Source organism: Onychomys torridus, chromosome X, assembly GCF_903995425.1.
Source record: "Onychomys torridus chromosome X, mOncTor1.1, whole genome shotgun sequence".
NCBI lineage: Eukaryota > Metazoa > Chordata > Mammalia > Rodentia > Cricetidae > Onychomys > Onychomys torridus.
In genome coordinates, this window is record NC_050466.1 from 89,726,407 (window position 1) to 89,747,108 (window position 20,702).

At 38.9% G+C, this 20,702-nt stretch overlaps 1 protein-coding gene across 1 annotated transcript in view; it reads right to left on the reverse strand.

The window, feature by feature from the left end:
• Positions 1 to 20,702, reverse strand: part of Tex11 (testis expressed 11) — a 301,157-nt gene that overhangs the window by 115,224 nt on the left and 165,231 nt on the right. The window contains exon 17 of the mRNA XM_036174947.1: positions 12,959 to 13,059. Coding sequence (XP_036030840.1) covers positions 12,959 to 13,059 — 101 coding nt within the window. The remainder of the gene's footprint in view (positions 1 to 12,958; positions 13,060 to 20,702) is intronic.

Below are 20,702 nucleotides of genomic sequence, written 5' to 3' on the forward strand. Positions count from 1 at the left end.
ACTGCTGACAGTACAAATGCTGTCCTTTCTGGACAAGCGGGACACAAGGAAAGCGACCACTATACTTTGCCAAGACAGGGTAAGATGGTCTTTCAGAATTCCTGCTTCTGAAAATGGTCTGTCAGATACTCTAGGCCTGTAGCCAATTTGAATGCACCAACGATACTGAGAAACGTTAGGTGACTGTCCAGGCTGCTAGCTGTCTCTGTCTACTCTTGCAAGACTCCCGAAAGTTGCTTGCGTCCTTCTCCCATTTCTCAGATATTATTATATTCCTTCTCAGGTCTTTGATGAGGTTGGAGATTAGCAGTTATAGTTACAACTTAGTATATATACATATATAATATCTTAGATAGGATATATTATGTATTAGACTCAGGTTCTTTAGGATAGGACACCTTTTGGAATGATCTTTGTAACACGCCACCTACCCATGCCCTAGACTTCCCTGGATTTTACTATGTGTTTTTTGCTTGATATTGTTTGTACTTATCGTAATTCCAACTTATCTAGGTCATTATCCCTCATTACTCCTGGACAATATTTGATAACCATCTCTTTGTATATAGTCTTGTATTAGGTTAGAACTTTCTTATTTAGACAAAAGGGGGAGATGTAGTGGGTAGCCATCCCAGCATTGGCCTGGAAGTTCCAACCCCCACTGAGGCTTTGGTAATGGTCACGCCCACAAGGCGGGGCAGAGGAGGAAGCGGAAGACGAAGGATCGGGAAGTACTCACTCTCTTGGTTCCCGGACTCTGGACGCTGGAGGTAGACCGAGCAGAGTTCTCCAGAGAACAACGCCGGATTGTGCTATACCCTTGCCAGACCCTGTAACCTACCCCCTCATTTGTAAGTACCCCACAAAATAAACCTCCCTTTTAACTACGTGGAGTGGCCTTAATAATTTCACCAATACGGACTGGTCTTAACTTTGTAATCTCCTTGCAGGGATGAACATTAAAAGGAGTTTTATTCATGTTTGAGTTTCAGCTGAGCTAAAGTTGACTCCTTCACTATTTAATTGTGTGGACACAAAGAACAACCTGAGGTCCATGAATGCAAATAAATAACACAAATAAGAATGAGAATAAGGACAGGGATACATTATTTAAGAGAGAATTGCTTTTAAATAATCTAGCTCATAAATGGTTAGTGCTTAGGCAGGTATTTTGAATCCAAAGCTAAAGGAAATTTAGAACAGAGAAAAAAATTGTTCAGTCCAGCTTTTTAAGACTCTTATAGATGAAGAAAATAAAGCTTAGAGAAATTATCACCATTGCCTAAGGTAAGTCAGAAGTAAAGTGAAATAATTTATTTCTCTTGGCATGTATCATTGAATTAGGTACTGAAATTTTTCAACAAGTGAAATTTAGAATGTCTTTTTCTATTTCTGTAAAAAATGTCACTGGAATTTTGATGGTGATTATACTGAATTTGTAGATCCCTTTGATACTATTGCCATGTTCACAATATTAATTCTGTCAATCAATGAACATGGTAGTCCTTTCTATTTTTGCTGATAATTTCAAACATGCCTCAAAGTTAAAAGACAAGTTATGTTTAGTTCCCATATGCCTACCAGCCAGCTTCAATATCTTATCCATTTTATCCCACTATAAATCTGAAACTACTTCTCCTACATTATTTTGAAGAAATTTCCAGATATCAAGCATCAAACCCATACATATTTCAAGGATGCATCTCCTGGAGATAGAGAACATTTCTTTTTTCTTTTTCTTTTTCTTTCTTTCTTTTTTTTTTTTTTTTTTTTTTTGGTTTTTCGAGACAGGGTTTCTCTGTAGCTTTGGAGGCTGTCATGGAACTCGCTTTGTAGACCAGGCTGGCCTCGAACTCACAGAAATCTGCTGGCCTCGAACTCACAGAAATCCACCTGCCTCTGCCTCCCAAGTGCTGGGATTACAGGTGTGAGCCACCACCGCCCGGCTGAGAACATTTCTTAAAGTACCTCATATTCTTTATATTGAGTTCTCTTCTATTTGATTGCTAAAACAAGGACCATTTGAGGGGTAGTATGGAAATATAAAACAATAGAGGCTTTATATATATATATATATATATATATATATATATATATATATATATATATATATATATATAAATGAAGTTCATCTAAGTGAAATTACCAAATAATGGGAAAGACAGAGCCCCAACTGGACATCTCTTGTCAGCAAATGAAGCTTCTAGTCCTGGTACTGGGTTATATCCAATTGAGTTGTTTGCCAAAGGGGTCCCATGTGAATCCCTAAACAACCCAGGCTATGGCCAGGACTATATGTTGCTCTCCACAAACTGATGACAAGGCCCCATTGCTGAAGACAGCACCCACACAACTCATTGAACATGGAGAGGTTGAGCTGGTGCCTACATAAAACCTTCACCCTCATGTTCTAGTGTCTTTGGTATGGGAAGGTACTCTGCAGGTTACCAAAAGAGAAACGTAAACACAAACCCAGCCACAAAAATTTTGTTCTACAGTGGTGTCCTATCTGTAAGATATGCCAGGGAAATGGTGGTACAAAGCTTGTGGGAGTAACCAACCAATGCCTGCTTTGACTTAAGGCCCACTCCATGAGATGGAACCCGTACCTGACACTGCTTTGGAGACCATGAACTTGAGACTAGATAGTCCAGGGACTTATGGGAAAATCAAATACTCCTTTTATATACATATAAAAGTAACAATAGAATGACTCCTAATAATAGTCTGCTATACTCATAAATCAGTGCCTTGTTAAGCCATCATCAGAGAAGTTTCCTCCTACAGAAGATGGGAACAAATACACAGATCCATAGCCAGATACTATGCAGAAAGTGAGACCTTGTGCACTGTAAAGCTTTGTCACTTGGTTTAATAAAATGCTGACTGGCTAGTAGCTAGGCAGGAAGTATAGGCAAGGCAACCAGACTAGGAAAATTCTGGGAAGAGGAAGGGCAGAGTCAGGGGGTCACCAGCCAGACACAGAGGAAGCAAGATGAGAATGTCATACTGAGGAAAAGTACCAAGCCACATGGCTAAACATAGATAAGAATTATGAGCTAATTTAAGTGTAAGAGCTAGTTAGTAATAAACCTGAGCTACCAGCTGAGCATTTATAAGTAATATTAAGCCTCAAAGTCAATTATTTAAGAAGCACCTGCCAGGTATTTGGGAACAGGCAGGTCGAGAGAAACTTCCGCCTACAACTTTGGAACAGTCAGCCCTAAAAGGGATGTCTCCATCAAATGCCACCCTTCATGGCTCAGGGAACTTTGTAGAAGAGGAGGCAGAAAGAGTGTAAGAGCCAGAGGGCATGGAGGACACCAAAAAACAAACAAACAAACAACAACAACAAAAAAAAACAAGGCCCTTTAAATCAACAGGATTGATGCACATATGAACTCAGAGAGTCTGAGGCAGCATGCACAGGGGCCTGCATGGGTCTATACCAGCTCCTCCAAGTATATATTATGACTTCTAGTTTAGTGTTTTTATGGGATTCTTTTTTTTTCATTTTTCTTTATTAAGAAATTTTCTACTCACTCCACATACTATCCACAGGTCCCCCCCTTCCTCCCTCCCACCCCTAGCCCTCTTTCCCAAGCCAGCCCGCGTCCCCACATCCCCCAAATCAAGGTCTCCCATGGGGAGTCAGCAGAGCCCAGCACACTGAGCCTAGGCAGGTTCGACCCACTTCCCACTGCACCAAGGCTATGCAAGGCATCACACCACAGGCACCGGATTCCCAGAAGCCTGTCCATAGACCAGACGCAGATCCTGATCCCCCTGCCTGCCTGGGTGCCCCTTATGGGAGGGATTCTTGTGTATGCAAACAAGTGTGTCTCTGATCCTTGTGCCTTCTCTTGGGCTCTTTTCCTTCTGTTTGTTTTGTTCAATTCTAATGCGTTAGTTTTTTGTTTTCTCTTACATTTTATTTTATTTTATTATTAAAGAAAAATGTAAAGTCAGGTTACAGGGTCTGTAGGTAAGGCTTTGGCTGCTTTTGTAAACCTGTGACTGAAAAATCACAAAAGAGCTGTGGGCAGAAGAGTAACAATAACTCCCATAATTTAACAGGATCACTCCAGATCCAAAGCTGAGTTAAACTAAAGAGCCCCTTGCAAAAAAACAAAAAAACAAAAACAAAAACAAAAACCACAACCAAAATCAAAACAAGTGAGAGAAGAAGGTGGCTGAGATGAGGGTAGCAGAAATGGGGACTAGAAGAAGTAGCCATATTCTGGATCACTTGAAAAGCATAGCCAGTACAATCTGTTGATGAATTAAGTCGATGTAAAATAAGCCAGCTACTATGGATATAAAAATAGATCTACAATATGGGTATTTGTCTGGAAGACTCCAAGTCAACATATCGCAGAGACACTTGTGCATCAGTTTATTACAGCACTGTTCATAGCTAAGTGAGAGAATCAAACTTAACCTCTAATAACAGAGGAATGAATAAGAAAGGGTGTGTGTACACAAGGGAATTTTTTTCAACATAAGAAGAATGAAGTTATGTCATTTGCAAGGAAAGAGATGAAACTGGAGATAATTTTAATGAGTTTGGCCAGACTCATAAAGACAAATATTAATATGTTTTTTTCTCACTTGTGGTTCCTAGGTTTTCTTTAGTCACATAAAACCATAAATATGTGTAAAAAGGACATTAGAAATTAATAAAGGAGAATAAAATGAGGCAAACAAGAGAGGGGAGGGAGAAAAAGAAACATGGAAGGGGGGATATGTTTACCATAGAAAGCATATCTGTAAAAAATTAAATGGACAGGGACACATGCTCAGCCTGGAAGGAGGGGACTGGACCTGCCTGTACTGAATCCACCAGGTTTAAATGAATCCCCAAGGGAGTCTTGGCCCTGGAGGAGATGGGAATGGAGGGGAGGGGCTCTGGAGAAGGTGGGGGTGGGGGCAGGAGGTGGGAGCACAGGGGAACCCATGGCTGGTGTGTAAAATTAAAACACATAATAATAATAAAATAAATAAATAAATAATGATTTTTAAAAGTTAAAAAATTAAATGGATAAATAAAATTAAAAAGAAAGAAGGTGAATCCTACAATGTATGCCTGGGTAAACTGTGTGTTTGACAAACAAGTTACAATTTCAGTGTTATCTCAGTGTCCAATATTGTCCCCAAATTTAGTTGAAATAATACAGTGCCACCAGTTGCAAACAGTAAAAGCAGAACATGCAGTGGATACAGACTTCACCTTTTGTCTAGGTAGAGAATGCAGAGATTTCTGAAAGCCATATTTAATTAAGAACTTGAGCAGAGTTTTCTCTCAACTCATAAGGAGGTAGTGAATTTTATGAATGAAAAATTGGTGACTAAATTCTTCCATGAATTGTTTAGTTCTTTGTATCTTACACCATGGAAACTGTTAGTAGAAATGTGTTTCTATAGTCCTAGCTGAGATAATAGAGAACCAGAGTCAACAGCCCATGTAGTAATATGATTTGTAAGAATGCAGAGGACACATATATATGAATCTATTATTAGGAAGTATGGAAACATGTAAACTTTGGGTCAGCAAGTGAAACACCTTGGAGTGCACCATTGAAGAAGGTACTCACTTACTCTCAGAATACTGCAAGTAGCAAGCCTATATCTATAAGACCCTGAGAATACTCCCATCTGGACCAGAGGTGAGTGCCTGGGTTATAGTCAGAGAGGCAACTGCACCTGGGTCCCACTGCTGGAAACAGGCCACCCCAGGAGGACCTGACCAACCTGGCCCCAGTTTCCTGCCAATCGGTGGGCCCTGCGAGAAGGCTCCCCTTTTCCAAGACTGCAGGCAGACACTGCAGTCTCCACACCCTGCCCCCACACCCATCTTCTGGAGACCCCAGCCACTTTCTGAGAATCAGAGACCAGCCCCAAGCTTCCATCCTGCCCTGGAACTCCCATCTGGACCAGAGACCAGAGGAACTCCCATCTGGACAAGAGGAGCTCACATCTGGACAAAATAAGGAGACCCAGGGACTTCCTGAGACTCAGAGTCCAGTCCCCCAGCTCCTATCCAGCCAGCACTCTCATCTGGACTAGCGCTTCCATCTGGCCCAGAGCGAGGCTCCCTAAATCTGTCAACTCTCTCTGGACCAAGTACACTGATAAGACCAAGAACGAACACAAGAGGAGATGGGCAGACGTTAAGGCAGAAGTACATACAACAAAATAAAGAGCAATACAGCATCACCAGAACCTAGCCCTTCTCCAACAGCTAGACCTAAACATCACGGAATGGAAGAAGAAGAAAACAACCTTATAAGTAACATCATGAAGAGGCTAGAGCCTTATATAGAAGAAATCAAAAATAAAGTAGAGGAACAGACAAACAAAAAATGGAAAGAACGCTATGAAAAACTAGAGGAAAGGACAATTAAAGCAAAAGAAAACAATAAATCCTTGAATGAAAATCATGAAAAAGCAAGGGAGACAATCCAAGACCTGAAGAGGGAAATAGAAAAAATGAAGAAGACACTAGCAGAAGGAAAGTTGGAAATAGAAAATCTGAGTAAACAAACAGGAACTTCAGAGGCAAGTATAACCAACAGAATGCAAGAGATGGAAGAGAGGATGTCTGGTGTTGAAGATACGGTAGAAGAAATAGATTCATCAGTCAAAGAAAACACTAAAACCAACAAAGTCATGCCCCAAAATGTCCAAGAAATTTGGGACACCATGAAAAGACCAAACCTACAAATAACAGGTATAGAGGAAGGAGAAGAATACCAACTCAAAGGCACAGAAAATATATTTAACAAGATCATAGAAGAAAACTTTCTCAACTTAAAGAAGGAAATGCCTATGAAGATACAAGAAGCCTATAGAACCCCAAACAGACTAGACCCCCCAAAAAAGTCCCCTCGCCACATAATAATTAAACAACTAAATGTACAGAATAAAGAAAGAATATTAAGGGCAGCAAAGGAAAAAGGCCAAGTGACTTAAAAAGGCAAACCCATCAGAATAACACCCAATTTCTCAAAGGAGACTGTGAAAGCCAGAAGGACCTGGACAGATATAATGCAGACACTAAGAGACCATGGATGCCAGCCTAGACTAATATACCCAGCAAAACTTTCAATCATCATAGATGGAGTGAACAAGACCTTCCAAGACAAAACCAGATTTAAACAATATTTATCCACAAACCCAGCTCTACATAAAGCACTAGAAGGAAAATTCCAACCTAAGGAAGGCAGATACACCCACGAAAACACAGGCAATAGATAACACCACAGCAGTAAACCCCAAAGAAGAGAAGTACACACACATTACCACCAAAAAATAAAAATAACAACAGGAATGAACAATCACCAGTCACTAATATCCCTTAATATCAATGGACTTAATTCACCTATAAAAAGACACAGACTAAGAGAATGGATATGAAAACAGGACCCATCTTTCTGCTGCATACAAGAAACACACCTCAAATTCAAAGACAGACACCTCCTAAGAATAAAAGGCTGGGAAAAGACTTTCCAATCAAATGGTCTAAAGAAGCAAGATGGTGTATCTATCAAATGAGAGTAAAAAAGAGCGACTGGTAAGGTAAGACTAAAACAAGGAAGCCAATTATGTTTCAAAGAATGGTCAACTGCATACGCTACTGCTAATAGGTAAAATATGATGAAGACTAGATTTAACTGTTGAAATATACAGGACAGAGGTCACCAATGACTTAACAAAAGCAGTTTTGATATGGCTTTCTGACAAAAGCCTGACAGGAGAAAGTTCAGGAGATGTGGAGGAATAATAAGTATAGACAACATTTCAGAGTTTTGTTACCAAAGAAATAAAATAAGCTAGATAGTAGTTTGTAAGAAGATGATTAAGCCCTTTTCCAAGACTGCAGGATCTCCAAACCCTGCCCCCACACCCATTTGTCTGAGACCCCAGACACTTCCTGAGAATCAGAGACCAGCCCCCAGCTTCCATCCTGCCCTGGAACTCCCACCTGGACCAGAGGTGAGTGCCTGGGGTCACACCCAGAGTGGCCCGCACCTGGGTCACAGCCAGGGGCACCAGCCACTCCGGGGAAGACCTGCCCAACTGGGCCCCAGGTTCTGGCCATAGGGCAGGACTCCCCATCCCCACTGGGAAGGTTCCCCTCTCCAAGACCCTTTGGTGAACCCTACAACCTCCACGCCCTGCCCCCACACCCATCTGCCTGGACAACAGTGGGAGTAATGAAGGGCAAGGTTCGAGGGAAAGAGAGCTTAGGGGAACAGGAGATCCCAGCTGGATCAAGAACAGAAAGGGAGAATGAGGAATAACAGACCATGATAAATGATGACCACATGAGAACAGGAATAGGCAGAGTGCCGAGAGGTCCCCAGAAATCCACAATGATATATCCTCAGTAGACTGCTGGCAATGGTCGAGAGAAAGCCTGATCTGACCTAGTCTGGTGATCAGATGGCCAAACACCCTAACAGTCGTGCTGGAACTCTTATCCAATAATTGATGGAAGTGGATGCAGAGATCCTCGGCCAGGCCCCAGGTGGAGTTCCAGGAGTCCAATTGTCGAGAAAGAGGAGGAACTGTAAGAGCGTGAATTGTTGAGACCAAGATTGCAAAAAGCACAGGGACAAATAGCCAAACTAATGGAAACACATGAATTATGAACCAAAGGCTGTGGAGCCCCCAGCTGGATCAGGCCCTCTGGATGAGTGAGACAATTGAATAGTTTGAACTGTTTGGGTGGCATCCAGGCTGTGGGACTGGGACCTATCCTTAGTGCATGAGCTGGCTGTTTGGAACCTTGGGCTTACACAAGGACTCATGCTCAGCCTGGAAGGAGGGGACTGGACCTGCCTGTACTGAATCTACCAGGTTGAGCTGAATCCCCAGGGGAATCTTGGCCCTGGAGGAGATGGGAATGGAGGGGAGGGGCTGGGGAGAAGGTGGGGCTGGGGGCAGGAGGTGGGGGGGGGGGCGGGGGAACCCATGGCTGATGTGTAAAATTAAAACACAAATATAATAATAATTAAAAAAGAAAATGATTAAGACAGTTTTTTGTTTTAAGTTTCTGTTCATTTGAATAGGACAAGAGTATATTTATAAGCTATGAGAATAACTCAGTAAAAGAGAATGCAAAGGCAAAAACAGGTGATTTCAGAAGCAAGTGTTTAAGTCGAGAGACTTGCTTTAGGAAGGAATGTGGATAGTTCGCCGACAACAATGGTTGAGAAGATAAAATATATGGTATGATACCTGATATGTGTAGAGAGGTCATAGTAGGAATCTGTGGAAGTTCTCTTCCAGGGTTCTTTGGGTTTTAGAAACTAGAATATATATGTTATCACTATGGAGGGTAAATTTTATGAATGTATAGTATTGTGGTTTGAATGTAAAATATCTCCCATACGCTCATATATTTGAATACTTAGTTCCCAGTTGGTAGTTGGTAGTTGTGGTGCTTTGAATAGAAATGGCCTGCATATTCAGGTGTTTGAATGTTTAGCCCATAGGGAGTGGCACTATTAGGAGATATGGCCTGCAGATCAAGATATAGAACTCTCAGTTCCTTCTCTAGCACCATGTCTGTCTGCATACTACCATGCTTCTCACCATGATGATAATGGACTAAAACTCTGATACTGTAAGCCACTCCCAATTAAATGTGTTCCTTTATAAGAGTTGTGGTGGTCATGGTGTCTCTTCACATCAACAGAAGCCCCCTAACTAAGACAATGGTGTTGTATGGAAAGGTTGGAAACTCCAGAAGGTGAAGCCTTGATAGAGGAAACATGTCACTGGGGCAAGTCTTGAGGTTTTATAGCCCAGCCACATTTTACACTATTTCATTTCTGGACTACTGATACAATATGACTGCCTGGCCTCATACTCATATCACCACTCCTTTCCCAGTATGATGAACTTTAAACCCCCTGGAACTGTAAGCCAAATAAATTCTTTCTTTCTTAAATCACTTTTATCAAGGTATTTTATCGCAGCAACAGGAAGTGAAACTAATATAGTTTGATAGATAAGGTAGCTTATTTTAAAAGAGAAGGTGGTGTTTTACCATCTTAATATCCCTTGTCTAGCCTGTTATCCTAAGATTTCATTATCATTGTCTTCCATTCTACTTCTAATTTCTTCCTATTCAGCTCCCCAAGAAACAGCCAGAAGTCCTTTCCCAAAGCACTGCTTGTGATTCTGTTTGTTGATTGGGTTTGGTGTCTTTTTGAGATAAGGTCTTCACTGTAGTCAAAAGTTGGCCTCAAAATCCTTATCATCCTATTTACAGGCTATGACAACCCACCTGGCATCAAAGTATTGCTTTTTATATAAACTACCAACAAAGTTTTCTTGTTGTTTAGAAAATTAATATTATATAATTGGGCCACAGTCATCAATTCAACTTTATCCTGTACTTTTCCTCTACAGCATCATTTTAACATACAAGTCACTATATTAGGTACAAGAGCAAGAATTGTGGAGAAATAAATCTTTTATCATTCTAACCAAATACACTGTCTCATAATCAAGCCAATCATACCACTTTTTTATATTTTATTCACATCACCTCATCCTTTAAAATATTTTGTTACATATCTAAATGCTACTCTTTTTTCAAAGCTCATCTTAAATTTCACTCTATTGTAGAGATTTCCCAATTCAATTCCAGTTCTCAGTTCCTCCCTTCTTCCTCTGAATCTCAGTGAATCTTAACATGTATATTAGTTATTTGATTTTTGTTCTATGTACTGTCTGATAATGCTAATGCATGTTTTGTCCATTCAAACTAAGTTAAGGACTCTATTTCTAGGTCCTAGACCAACAACTAACCCAAAGTTGTCACTAAACACAATTTTGACCATAGATTTGGATACTGATGAATGAGGTAGAATTTCTAAAGAAAAAAAAAGATTTGACACTTACATAAGGTGTATTTGTACAGGATGGAAAGAAAGAGGAAGAGAGAGGAAAAGAAAAATCAGGGAGCCTCCTGGGTCTTTCCTAGTCCTCTGCATATATGTTATGGTTGTATAGCTTGGTGTTCTTGTGGGACTCCTAACAGTAAGACTGGATTCTGTCTCTGACTCTTTTGCCTGCTCTTGGGACTATTTTTGGGGTATCTCCTCTAACCTTGATGTGTGGGTTTGTTCCTAGTATTATTGTAGCTTGCTATGCTGTGTTCAGCCAACATCCCTCAAATATCTACTCTTTTCTGAACATAAATGAGAGAGGAGTGGATCTTGAGGAGCAGAGGGAAGGGAAATTGAGGTTGGGATGTAGTGTATGAGAGAAGAATTTTAAAAAAAAGATCTAAGTTGAGGGCTAGAGAGATGGCTCAGTATTCAAGAGCAATCACTGCTATTGCAGTGGACCCAAATTCATTTACCAGCATCCACATGGTGACTCACAGCTTACCTGTAACTTCAGTTCTAGGGGATCTGACTCTATCTTCTGGCCTCTACAGGCTCCTGAATGGTGCATATAAACTCATGTGTGCGCATGCACGTGCACGTGCGTGTACACACACATGCACACACACACACACACACACACATGAATAAATATTTTTAAAATTTACATAAAAAGCAGACAAGCAGTAGTAGAATTATAGAAATTAAGTTCTAAACACAAATTTGGTTTTCATCTAAGAGAAAGAATCAGAAACTAAAGTAGTTTAAGTAAGATCAAGAGTCATAGAGTCATAGCTTAGGGGGCCAGAGAGATGGCTCAGCAGTTAAGAGTTCTGGCCGCTATTACAGAAGACCTGGGTTCAAGTCTCAGCATCCATGTGACAGTTCTCAGCCATCTGTAACTCCAGTTCCTGGGGCACCAGGCACACAGGTAGTATATGTACATACATGCAGGCAAAACACTCATATACAGAAAATAAATTTTTGATCTTTTAAAAAGAGTCATAGTTTATAAATCAAAATTTCAATCATCTTAGTTAATTTTTCCAAAAGTCCTAGAAGCACTATCTTTATTTGCTAATGGTGATAATAAGATTTTCTTTTAAGTTAGGCATTTATTAAATGGCAGGGCCAGTACTCCATTCAGACCAAGAGTTACAGAGCTACTCTTGCATCTTTTCTAATTCTGCATCTTATTAAGACCAAACTTTTGCAAATAAAAATGGATGTATTAGTAAACTAAAAATGATGTTTTTTGTTATAAAAGACACAGGTTAGTCACAGCAGTAGCACATGTCTTTAATTCCAGTACTTGGGAGGCAGAGACAGGAAGATCTCTATGAGTTCAAAGCCCGATCTACATAATAAGTTCCAGGACAGCCAGAGCTGCATAGTGAGAGCATCCCTGCCCAAGGAAGGAAGGAAGGAAGGAAAGAAGGAAGGGAGGAAGGAGGAAGGGAGGGAGGGAAGGAAGGCCACGGATGTTTAAACTGTTTCATTTAAATTAACAATAAATACAAATTTCTAAGTAGATGCACATTTATTTATTTGCATTATATATATATACACACTCCCACCCCACCTTTTCATAGAGCTGGGGCTTTGTGCATGCGGGGCAAATTCTCTACTATGAGCTACATTTTCTGCCCCTGAAACAGCATTTTCAAATCTGAAGTTTCTTTTATTTTTAAAATATCATTACCATCATCATCATCATCATCATCATCACCACTATTATTTGTTTTCAGGGGATTGAACTCAGGTCACCAGGCTTGTGACAAGTGCCTTTACCCACTGAGTCATCTCAGTGATCCTGGGGTTTTAAAATTGGTGTTTTGATTTTGTTTATTTTTATTTGTTTAAAACACAAACCTGTTGCCTCAAAAGAAGAAAAATAAGATGAGAAACAAGACAACTATACAAGAAGCTTGGTATGAAAATGTGAGACAAAGCAGTAGAGGGAGGTCTCTCCTGTGCCTAGCTGATGGTGATTTTATGAATTCTTTTTCAAAAAGGAAAAGAGTATATTATGGTAGTGGATACATATGGATTACCTCTAGAGCAAACTGTACAGCCAAACTTAGGATTTTGGTAGGTGAAACTTCTAGTTTTTCATCTGTTAATAATTTCTCTAAAGCACCGACTACCTGTAAAGCTGAAACAAACAATAATAATGTGAGTATTTTCATTAAGGATAATACTTATTTATGGTTAATTATATCATAATGGATTTTGAATTACCTTAAAATATTCATATCTTTAGAAATATAAAATGTATTAAGTAATATGAGTTAATAAACCATCATAAGGATTTTAATATTAGAAAAATGCCTAACTGAGTAATTTTATTTGTGTGGATTTATCTATGGATATAGCTTCAAAAGCAAACAAATACAAGATGTTCTTCTAGCACTACTTAAAGAATAAAATATGGAACCTAAATTCCACTATTAATGGATGGATTGTAGGCAATTGTGGGGCATCACAATTTGGAGTATAACACTATTAAAATTGAATGAGTGTCTTATGTCCCATTATATGTCTTAAAGGTAGATAATAATAAATTAAATGTATACAATAGACATTGACAGATAACTTATACCTAATAAGCCAAAAAGGAGATAAGTATATTCACAAAATTCAAAAGTAATAAGTAAAAAACAAAACAGCAACAGAATAGATGACATAAATGGAAGATCAACAACCTAATGCTAAATTTATATCCAATCAAGCTGAATGTGGTGGTGCATGTCTGTAATCCCAGTACTCAGGAGGCTAAGGCTGGAGGATCACAAATTCAAGGCCTAGCTAGGTCACAAAATAATTTCAAGGTCAGCCTGGGCAATTTAGTGAGAGATATATCTCAGAATAAAAAGTAAAAAGAGAGAGGGGGATATAATTCAGTGGTAGAGTGCTTGCCTAGCATTTATGAGGACATTGGTTAATTCCCTACTACTTGAAAATAAAGTAAGTAAGTCTAACATTATTAACAATCCTATTACATATAAATAACCAAATGAACCAACTGAAAACAAAGATGATTAGATGAAAACAAAACTTTCATTCAGTACAGTATATACATGGGTCACATTCTCCTCTCTTATTTTCTTCCTTCCTTCCTCTCCCCTTTACCTCCTACTAGTCTCCTTCATTCCCTTAGTCTCCCATCTAAACTTACAATATCTATATATATTAATGGTCTTATATATGTATAACAAATTAAGATCCATCAATGACAGAAAACATGCAATATTTGTCTTTCTGACTTTCAAACTTTGAGTTTGGCTCATTTCACTTAATATGATGGTCTTCGGTTGTATCCACTTTCCGGCAAATGACAAAGTCTTATTCTTCTTTACGTCTGAATAAATGTCATTGTGTATATATACTATATTTAAAAATATTGCGTATATGACATGCACCACATGGGTGTCTGAGTGTGATATCACATGTGTGGAATTCAGTAAAATACTTTGTGGAGTTGGTTCTCGGACCAAATTCAGATTGCCAGGCTTTCAGGGCAAGCATCCTTACTCACTGAGCCACCTCACCAGCTACCTTTTTCATTTTTCCAAGACAGGCTCTCATGTAGGTGAAACTGCACTTGAATTTATTATGTAGCCAAGGATGACCTTGAAATTCTGATCCTCCTGTCTCTACCTGCCCAGTGGTAGGATTAGAGGTATGTGCCAATATACCTGATTTTATGTAGTGCTAGGAATCAAACCCAGAGCATCATGCATGCTAGTCAAACACTCTATAAACTGATCTACATCCTATCCACAATATCATATTTTCTTCATGCATATATCTGTTGACAACACATAAGCTAATTACAAACTTTGGCTATTGTGAATAAAGTATAAAAGACAAAGTTGGTTTAAAATGTAGTATAAAATACACTATAGTAAATGTAATCAAAAGTAGTAGTCTCTATATTAATGATAACCTAGGACAGGATATTTCAAGCTGATAAATGAATCAATTCAATGAGGACATAAACCTAATTGTTTATGCATCCAAAGACAAAATTTCATAATATAAGATGTAAAAATGGGCAAGTGAGATGTGTTAAGGCACTTGTCCACAACCCTGATGACTTGAGTTTTATCCCTGGGACCTGGCTGGTGGAAGTAGAGAACCCCAATCCTAGAAGTTGTCCTCTGATATCCTCTCTCTCTCTCTCTCTCTCTCTCTCTCTCTCTCTCTCTCTCTCTCTCTCTCTCCTAGGATCCAGACTTAGGTGTTAGGCTTCATACCTGCTCCAGGAGACTCAGAGGCTAGGCTCACCCCAGTAGACCTAGGTACCAGGAAACTCTCTTGCTTCTCCTAACCCCTACCACACACACATATAAGTTGCATATCTGCATCATCTAGCCTCAACAAACTCAGTCTCAAAGTCCATCCCAGAAGATACAAGCACTAGACCCATCTCCCAGTCTGTATCCTGGTATTATGCATGCTGCCACGCTACCTCTAGACATGTGTCCTAGCCTAGAACATGAAGGATGTGGGTATTGGCCTGGTATTTGGGTCCCAGGAAACTGTGCTAGAACACAGATATGTGGATGCTGGCATGAAGATTCAATCCCTAAGGACTGGCCAGATTACTGGGGCTGTAAAAGGCCATTCTGAAATCTGGCTATAAAAAGGACATTACTGGGAGTTGGTCCCTAGAGGCAAGCACCTGGCTGGTACTTGGATGCTCAGGCTAATGGTTCATCCCAAGGCAAAGTCAGCTAGTATAGACTTCAAGATACAGATAGCCCAAGTAGATATAGTGTCCAGGACCTCTCTTAAGATCAGGTTACAGGATCACCTCCAACTCAATCATTAGGTCCGTTCAATAGATCTACCTCCAGATCTAAACCTGTTTCCAGACATAAGCTCTACTGACCTACCTTAGGCCTGCCCAAGGACACAAACAAGCTTACCTGTGAACCACACCAAGCATCCTGCCCAAAACCTCTGAATAGACTGACTGATGAAAGGCCTTTGTAAATAAAGCTAGTCTGCAGTGACCACAGTAATTCCCTCCTTCCTCAAATAAGAAAACACAAATGCAAGACCACAAAGATCAAACACAATCACAGAATATACCCCTCCAATAATAAAATAAAGTGGCTGTAAGAGTCTCTAAAGAAACTGGAGATTTATACACCAAACTGCAATCACAGACCTGTAGTCCTAGCATTTGGAGAGGATCACATGTCCACAGGAGTTTGAAACCAGCCTGGGTAACAATGAAATCTTTAGAAAAAAAAGAAAGAAAGAAATGTAGACTTGTAAACTGCCTTATAATTAAAATCAGGACTGGCAAGATGGCTTAGCAGATACAGATGTTTGCTGCTAAGCCTGATGACCTGAATTTGATTCCACGGCTGAAGATGAGAACTGACTCCAAGTTTTCCTCTGACTGTCACACATACACTATGTCTTATTCTCTCCTCTGCTCAGCTCTGCTCTCCTCCTCTCCTCTCCCCCTCTCAATATCAATAAACAGATAGAAATGCTTTTTTAAAAATATAAAGGGGCTGGAGAGATGGTTTAGTGGTTAAGAGTACTAGATGTTTTTTCAAAAGGACCCGAGCTTGATTCCCTGCTCCCATATAACAGCTCATAAACATCTGTAATTCCAGTCCTAGGGGACCTGACACCCTTTTCTGGCTCTGTAAGCAACAGGTATGCATACACATAAAATAAATTTTTAATTAAACAATAAAAAGAAAATATAAAAGCAAACAATGAAACAAAACAATACAGATATATATGTATATGTGTGTACACACACACACACACACACACACACACACACACACACACACACACGCCTATATCCATAGCACACAGAATACAGAGATACAGAGGCAGGAAGATCACAAGTTCCAGGCTAGCCTTCCCTACACAGTGAGTTCCAGTTCAGCTACAGTTAGCTAGCTACAAGTAAACAAAAATACAAACAGAAATTCTAGAGTTTAAAAGTGCAATAAAACGTATCAGTGGTAGGTCTGATCAAGTAGAAGGAAGAAATTGAATTAAAAGGCAATTTAACAATATATAGCCAAAGAAGAGACAAGAAAAATGGTAAGGAATGAAGAAATGTGAAATTTATGAGACAGCATCAGGAGAACAAATGTTCAAATCATAATAATAAAAGAACTTGAGATACAAAGAGATAGAAAATTTAAAGAAAAAAAAACAGAAAACAATAAATTTCAGAAAAGATATAAGTACCTACTTAGACTCTAAATTTTAGAGGAATGTAAAGCTGTCTAAGCAGATTTAATGCAAGCAAAACTTAACTGAGACATTATCAAATGATACAAAACCAAAGACTGAGAGAAGATCTTGAAAGTAGCAGCTGAAAAGAAGCAGCACATATAAGGGTGTGCCAATAGTCTAGCAGCACTAATGTTTCTTGGCAGAAACATCAGCAGCCATGAAAAATTGAGAAGACAGATCCAAAGTACAGATGGAAAAAAACTGCTAACTAGGAATACTTGGCAAAGAAATGAAGGGCAAATGAAAATTCCCAGATAAACAAACAGTAAAGGAATTGAAGGAAAAATATATTTATTAGCAAGACAAAAACTCAACTATGAAAGTACACAGTTAAATCCAAAATAGTCTTGATAAGTGTGTAAATTCACTTATAGCTTTAGAATGAAGGTTACAAATTAAATTATCAAACTGATACCCATAATAATTTTAAAGAATACTTAATACAAAAATATAAGTTGTATAGGAAATATAAACTATAGGGAGGCAGGTAGATGGTATGATAAGTATTTATCAGCTTAAAACAGCCTATTTATTATAAGATGTTGTAATTAAGCCTGTGGTAATCACAAAAAACAAACTATAATTATTACACAACATATGAAGTAATCAAAGCAGATAACTATAGAATATTACCTGATTACAAAGGAAGACAACAGGTAGAAAGGAACAAAAGATCTATAAAACAAAAAGAATTAGTGGTATGGCAATAATAAGTCCTTGTGTCGGGATTAAAAAAAAAAAAGAAAGGCAAAGTGGGTACCTTTTGGCGGGTCCTGTCAAGGTATGTCACGAAGCAAACATGCCATGCACAACAGAGTTAGTGCAGGAGGTTTACTTGGGGAGGGAGGAGGGGAAGTGAAAGAGTGAAAGGCCATGTTGGAGTGGGGACATGAAAGAGGCAGGCAGACAGACAGACGTGAGACAGTGAAGAAACAAGAGAAAGAAGAGAGGCAAGGGAGGAGCAAGAGGCAAGAGAGGGAGCTGTGCTCTGGCAGCATTTTGAAGGGGTGCACATGTCACATCGCTGACAGTGGAAAGGCACCTGGCGACAGGTGATGACGTAACTACTCGGGCGGCAGAGGCAGCCCTTGTATATCAATAATTGCCTTGAATGTAAATGAATTAATTCTATAATAAAAAGATACAGCGTAAGTAAATGGATTAAAACCAACAAAATATTCTATCTATAAGACATTTACTTTTCAAGAAAGCCTTTTAAGGACACATAGTTCAAATGTAATGAGGTAGAAAAAGACATTCCACATAAATGGATGACAAAATAGAGCAAGATTATCTGTATTTATACAAGACAAAATAAATTTTCAGTAAAAATTATAAAAAGAGACAAAAGACCATTTTACAGTACTAAAGTATATGAATGTATGGGTGGGGATTTAGCTCAGTGGTAGAGCGCTTGCCTAGCAAGCGCAAGGCCCTGAGTTCAGTCCTCAGCTCTGGCAAAAAAGAGAAAAGTATTACATATATATATGTATATCTCCAACATTGGAATGCCTAAACATATAATGAGAAAAATAACAAAACTAAAAAGTATACAAATTATAGTACAATACTAGTGGGGGCCTTCAATATTCTACTTTCAACAATGTCCATATTATCTAGACAGACAAACAATAAGGAAACACTAGATTTAAACTATTATTTAGACCAAATGGATCTGACAGACATATAGAGAATATTTTATCTAACAGGAACAGAATATACATTCTCCTCAAGTATATATGTAAAATTCTCCAGAACAAAATGTGTCTCAACAAATTTAAGAAGACTGGAGTCATATTAAATATATTTTTCCAACCATGATAGTAGTATGAAACTAGAAATTATTAAGAAGAAGAATTTTGGAAAGAAATTCAAATACACAGAAATTAAACAACATGCTTATAGATAGGTTATTAAAAAACAAACAAACAAAAAACCTCAGCCAGGGACTCACAGAGACTGAACTGAAAACCAGGGAGCCTGCTTGGGACTGACCTAGGCACTCTGCATATATGTTACAGTTGTGTAGCATGGTCATCTTGTGGGAGTCCTAACAATGGAAACAGGGACTATCTCAGACTCTTTCGCTGGCTTTTGGAACCCTACTTCTCATACTGAGTCACCTTGCCCAGCCTTAATACATGGGTTGGTGTTGATATCCATGGGAGGCCTGCCCTTTCCTGAACAGGAAGGAAGAGTAGACTGGGGAGTGGGAACAGAGGGGGAGTAGGGGTAGGGACTAGGAAGAGAGAAGGGAGAGGAAACTGCAGCAGGGATGTAAAATTAATTAATTAATTAATTAAAAATATATAAGATAAATATTAAAAATATAATTAAGGGGAAATTTTTAAAATATTTTGAGAGAAATTAAAATGTACACAAACATATTAAACCTATTCTAAGAGGGAAGCTTATAGTAATAAACATATACATTAAAAAACTGAACAAAAGAGTGAGAGCAAGAAAGAAAATCAATGGGCTGGAGAGATGGCTCAGAAGTTAAGAGCACTGGCTGCTCTTCCAGAGGTCCTGAGTTCAATTTTGAGTAACCACATGGTGGCTCACAACCATCCATAATGAGATATGGTTCCCTCTTCTGACCTGCAGGAATACAGGCAGACAGAACACTGTATACATAATAAATAAATAAATCGTAAAAGAAAGAAAGAAAAATCAAATGTAGGGGTGTACACTTATAATCCTAGCACCTTGAAGACAGAGAAGAGGATTACAAGTTCAAGAACTGTCTGTATTATATAGTAAGATCCAGGTCAGCTTGGTCTATGCAGTGAGACTCTGCGATGGAGGGGTAGAGAGAAGGGATAGGGAGGAGGAGGAGGAATAATAATAATGAAATAAACTAATTAGCATTATACCTCAAGGAATCAGAAAATAAAACTGATCTTAGCATAAAGAATTATATAGTGAAAATCAAAATTTAAATAAATGACATAAAAACTATAAAGACAAAGTTGGCCAATTAGTGCCTACATAGGGGCAGGGTCAACAATTACAAATGGAATCTTGAACAGCATCAGAGACTGCCTGTGAAATATTACTCGTGGACCAGGAAAGCATTTGCAATTCCATCATCCAAAGACAGACTCAGAGGATACAACCCATTGCAGAGGAACTTCCAGTGGAGGAGAGAGTCCAAGTGGAATCCAACAATCAAGAGTCAATTTTTGTACTCTGTATCTCCACCTAGCACTTTCTCCCTCTACATCTATTCCATTTAATACTTAATGTCACCTAAACAGACCATCTCAACCCACTGTTCTTGCCCCATATCACTTAAACAAACAAAACAAAAACAAAGAACAAAACAAAACAACAGAAATTTCCATCTAGTTATGTTCATTACCCTCTGCTTTCTCTCTATCACCTTAATACCAGTCAATACTTTTACAGTGTTTTTCCTTTTTCTGTCCAGTCTTATCCACAGTAACTAATACATCAGCACACACAGTGTTACTGTTGCCTCTTTACTTTCTAAAATGCTTAAGGGGTGATTGT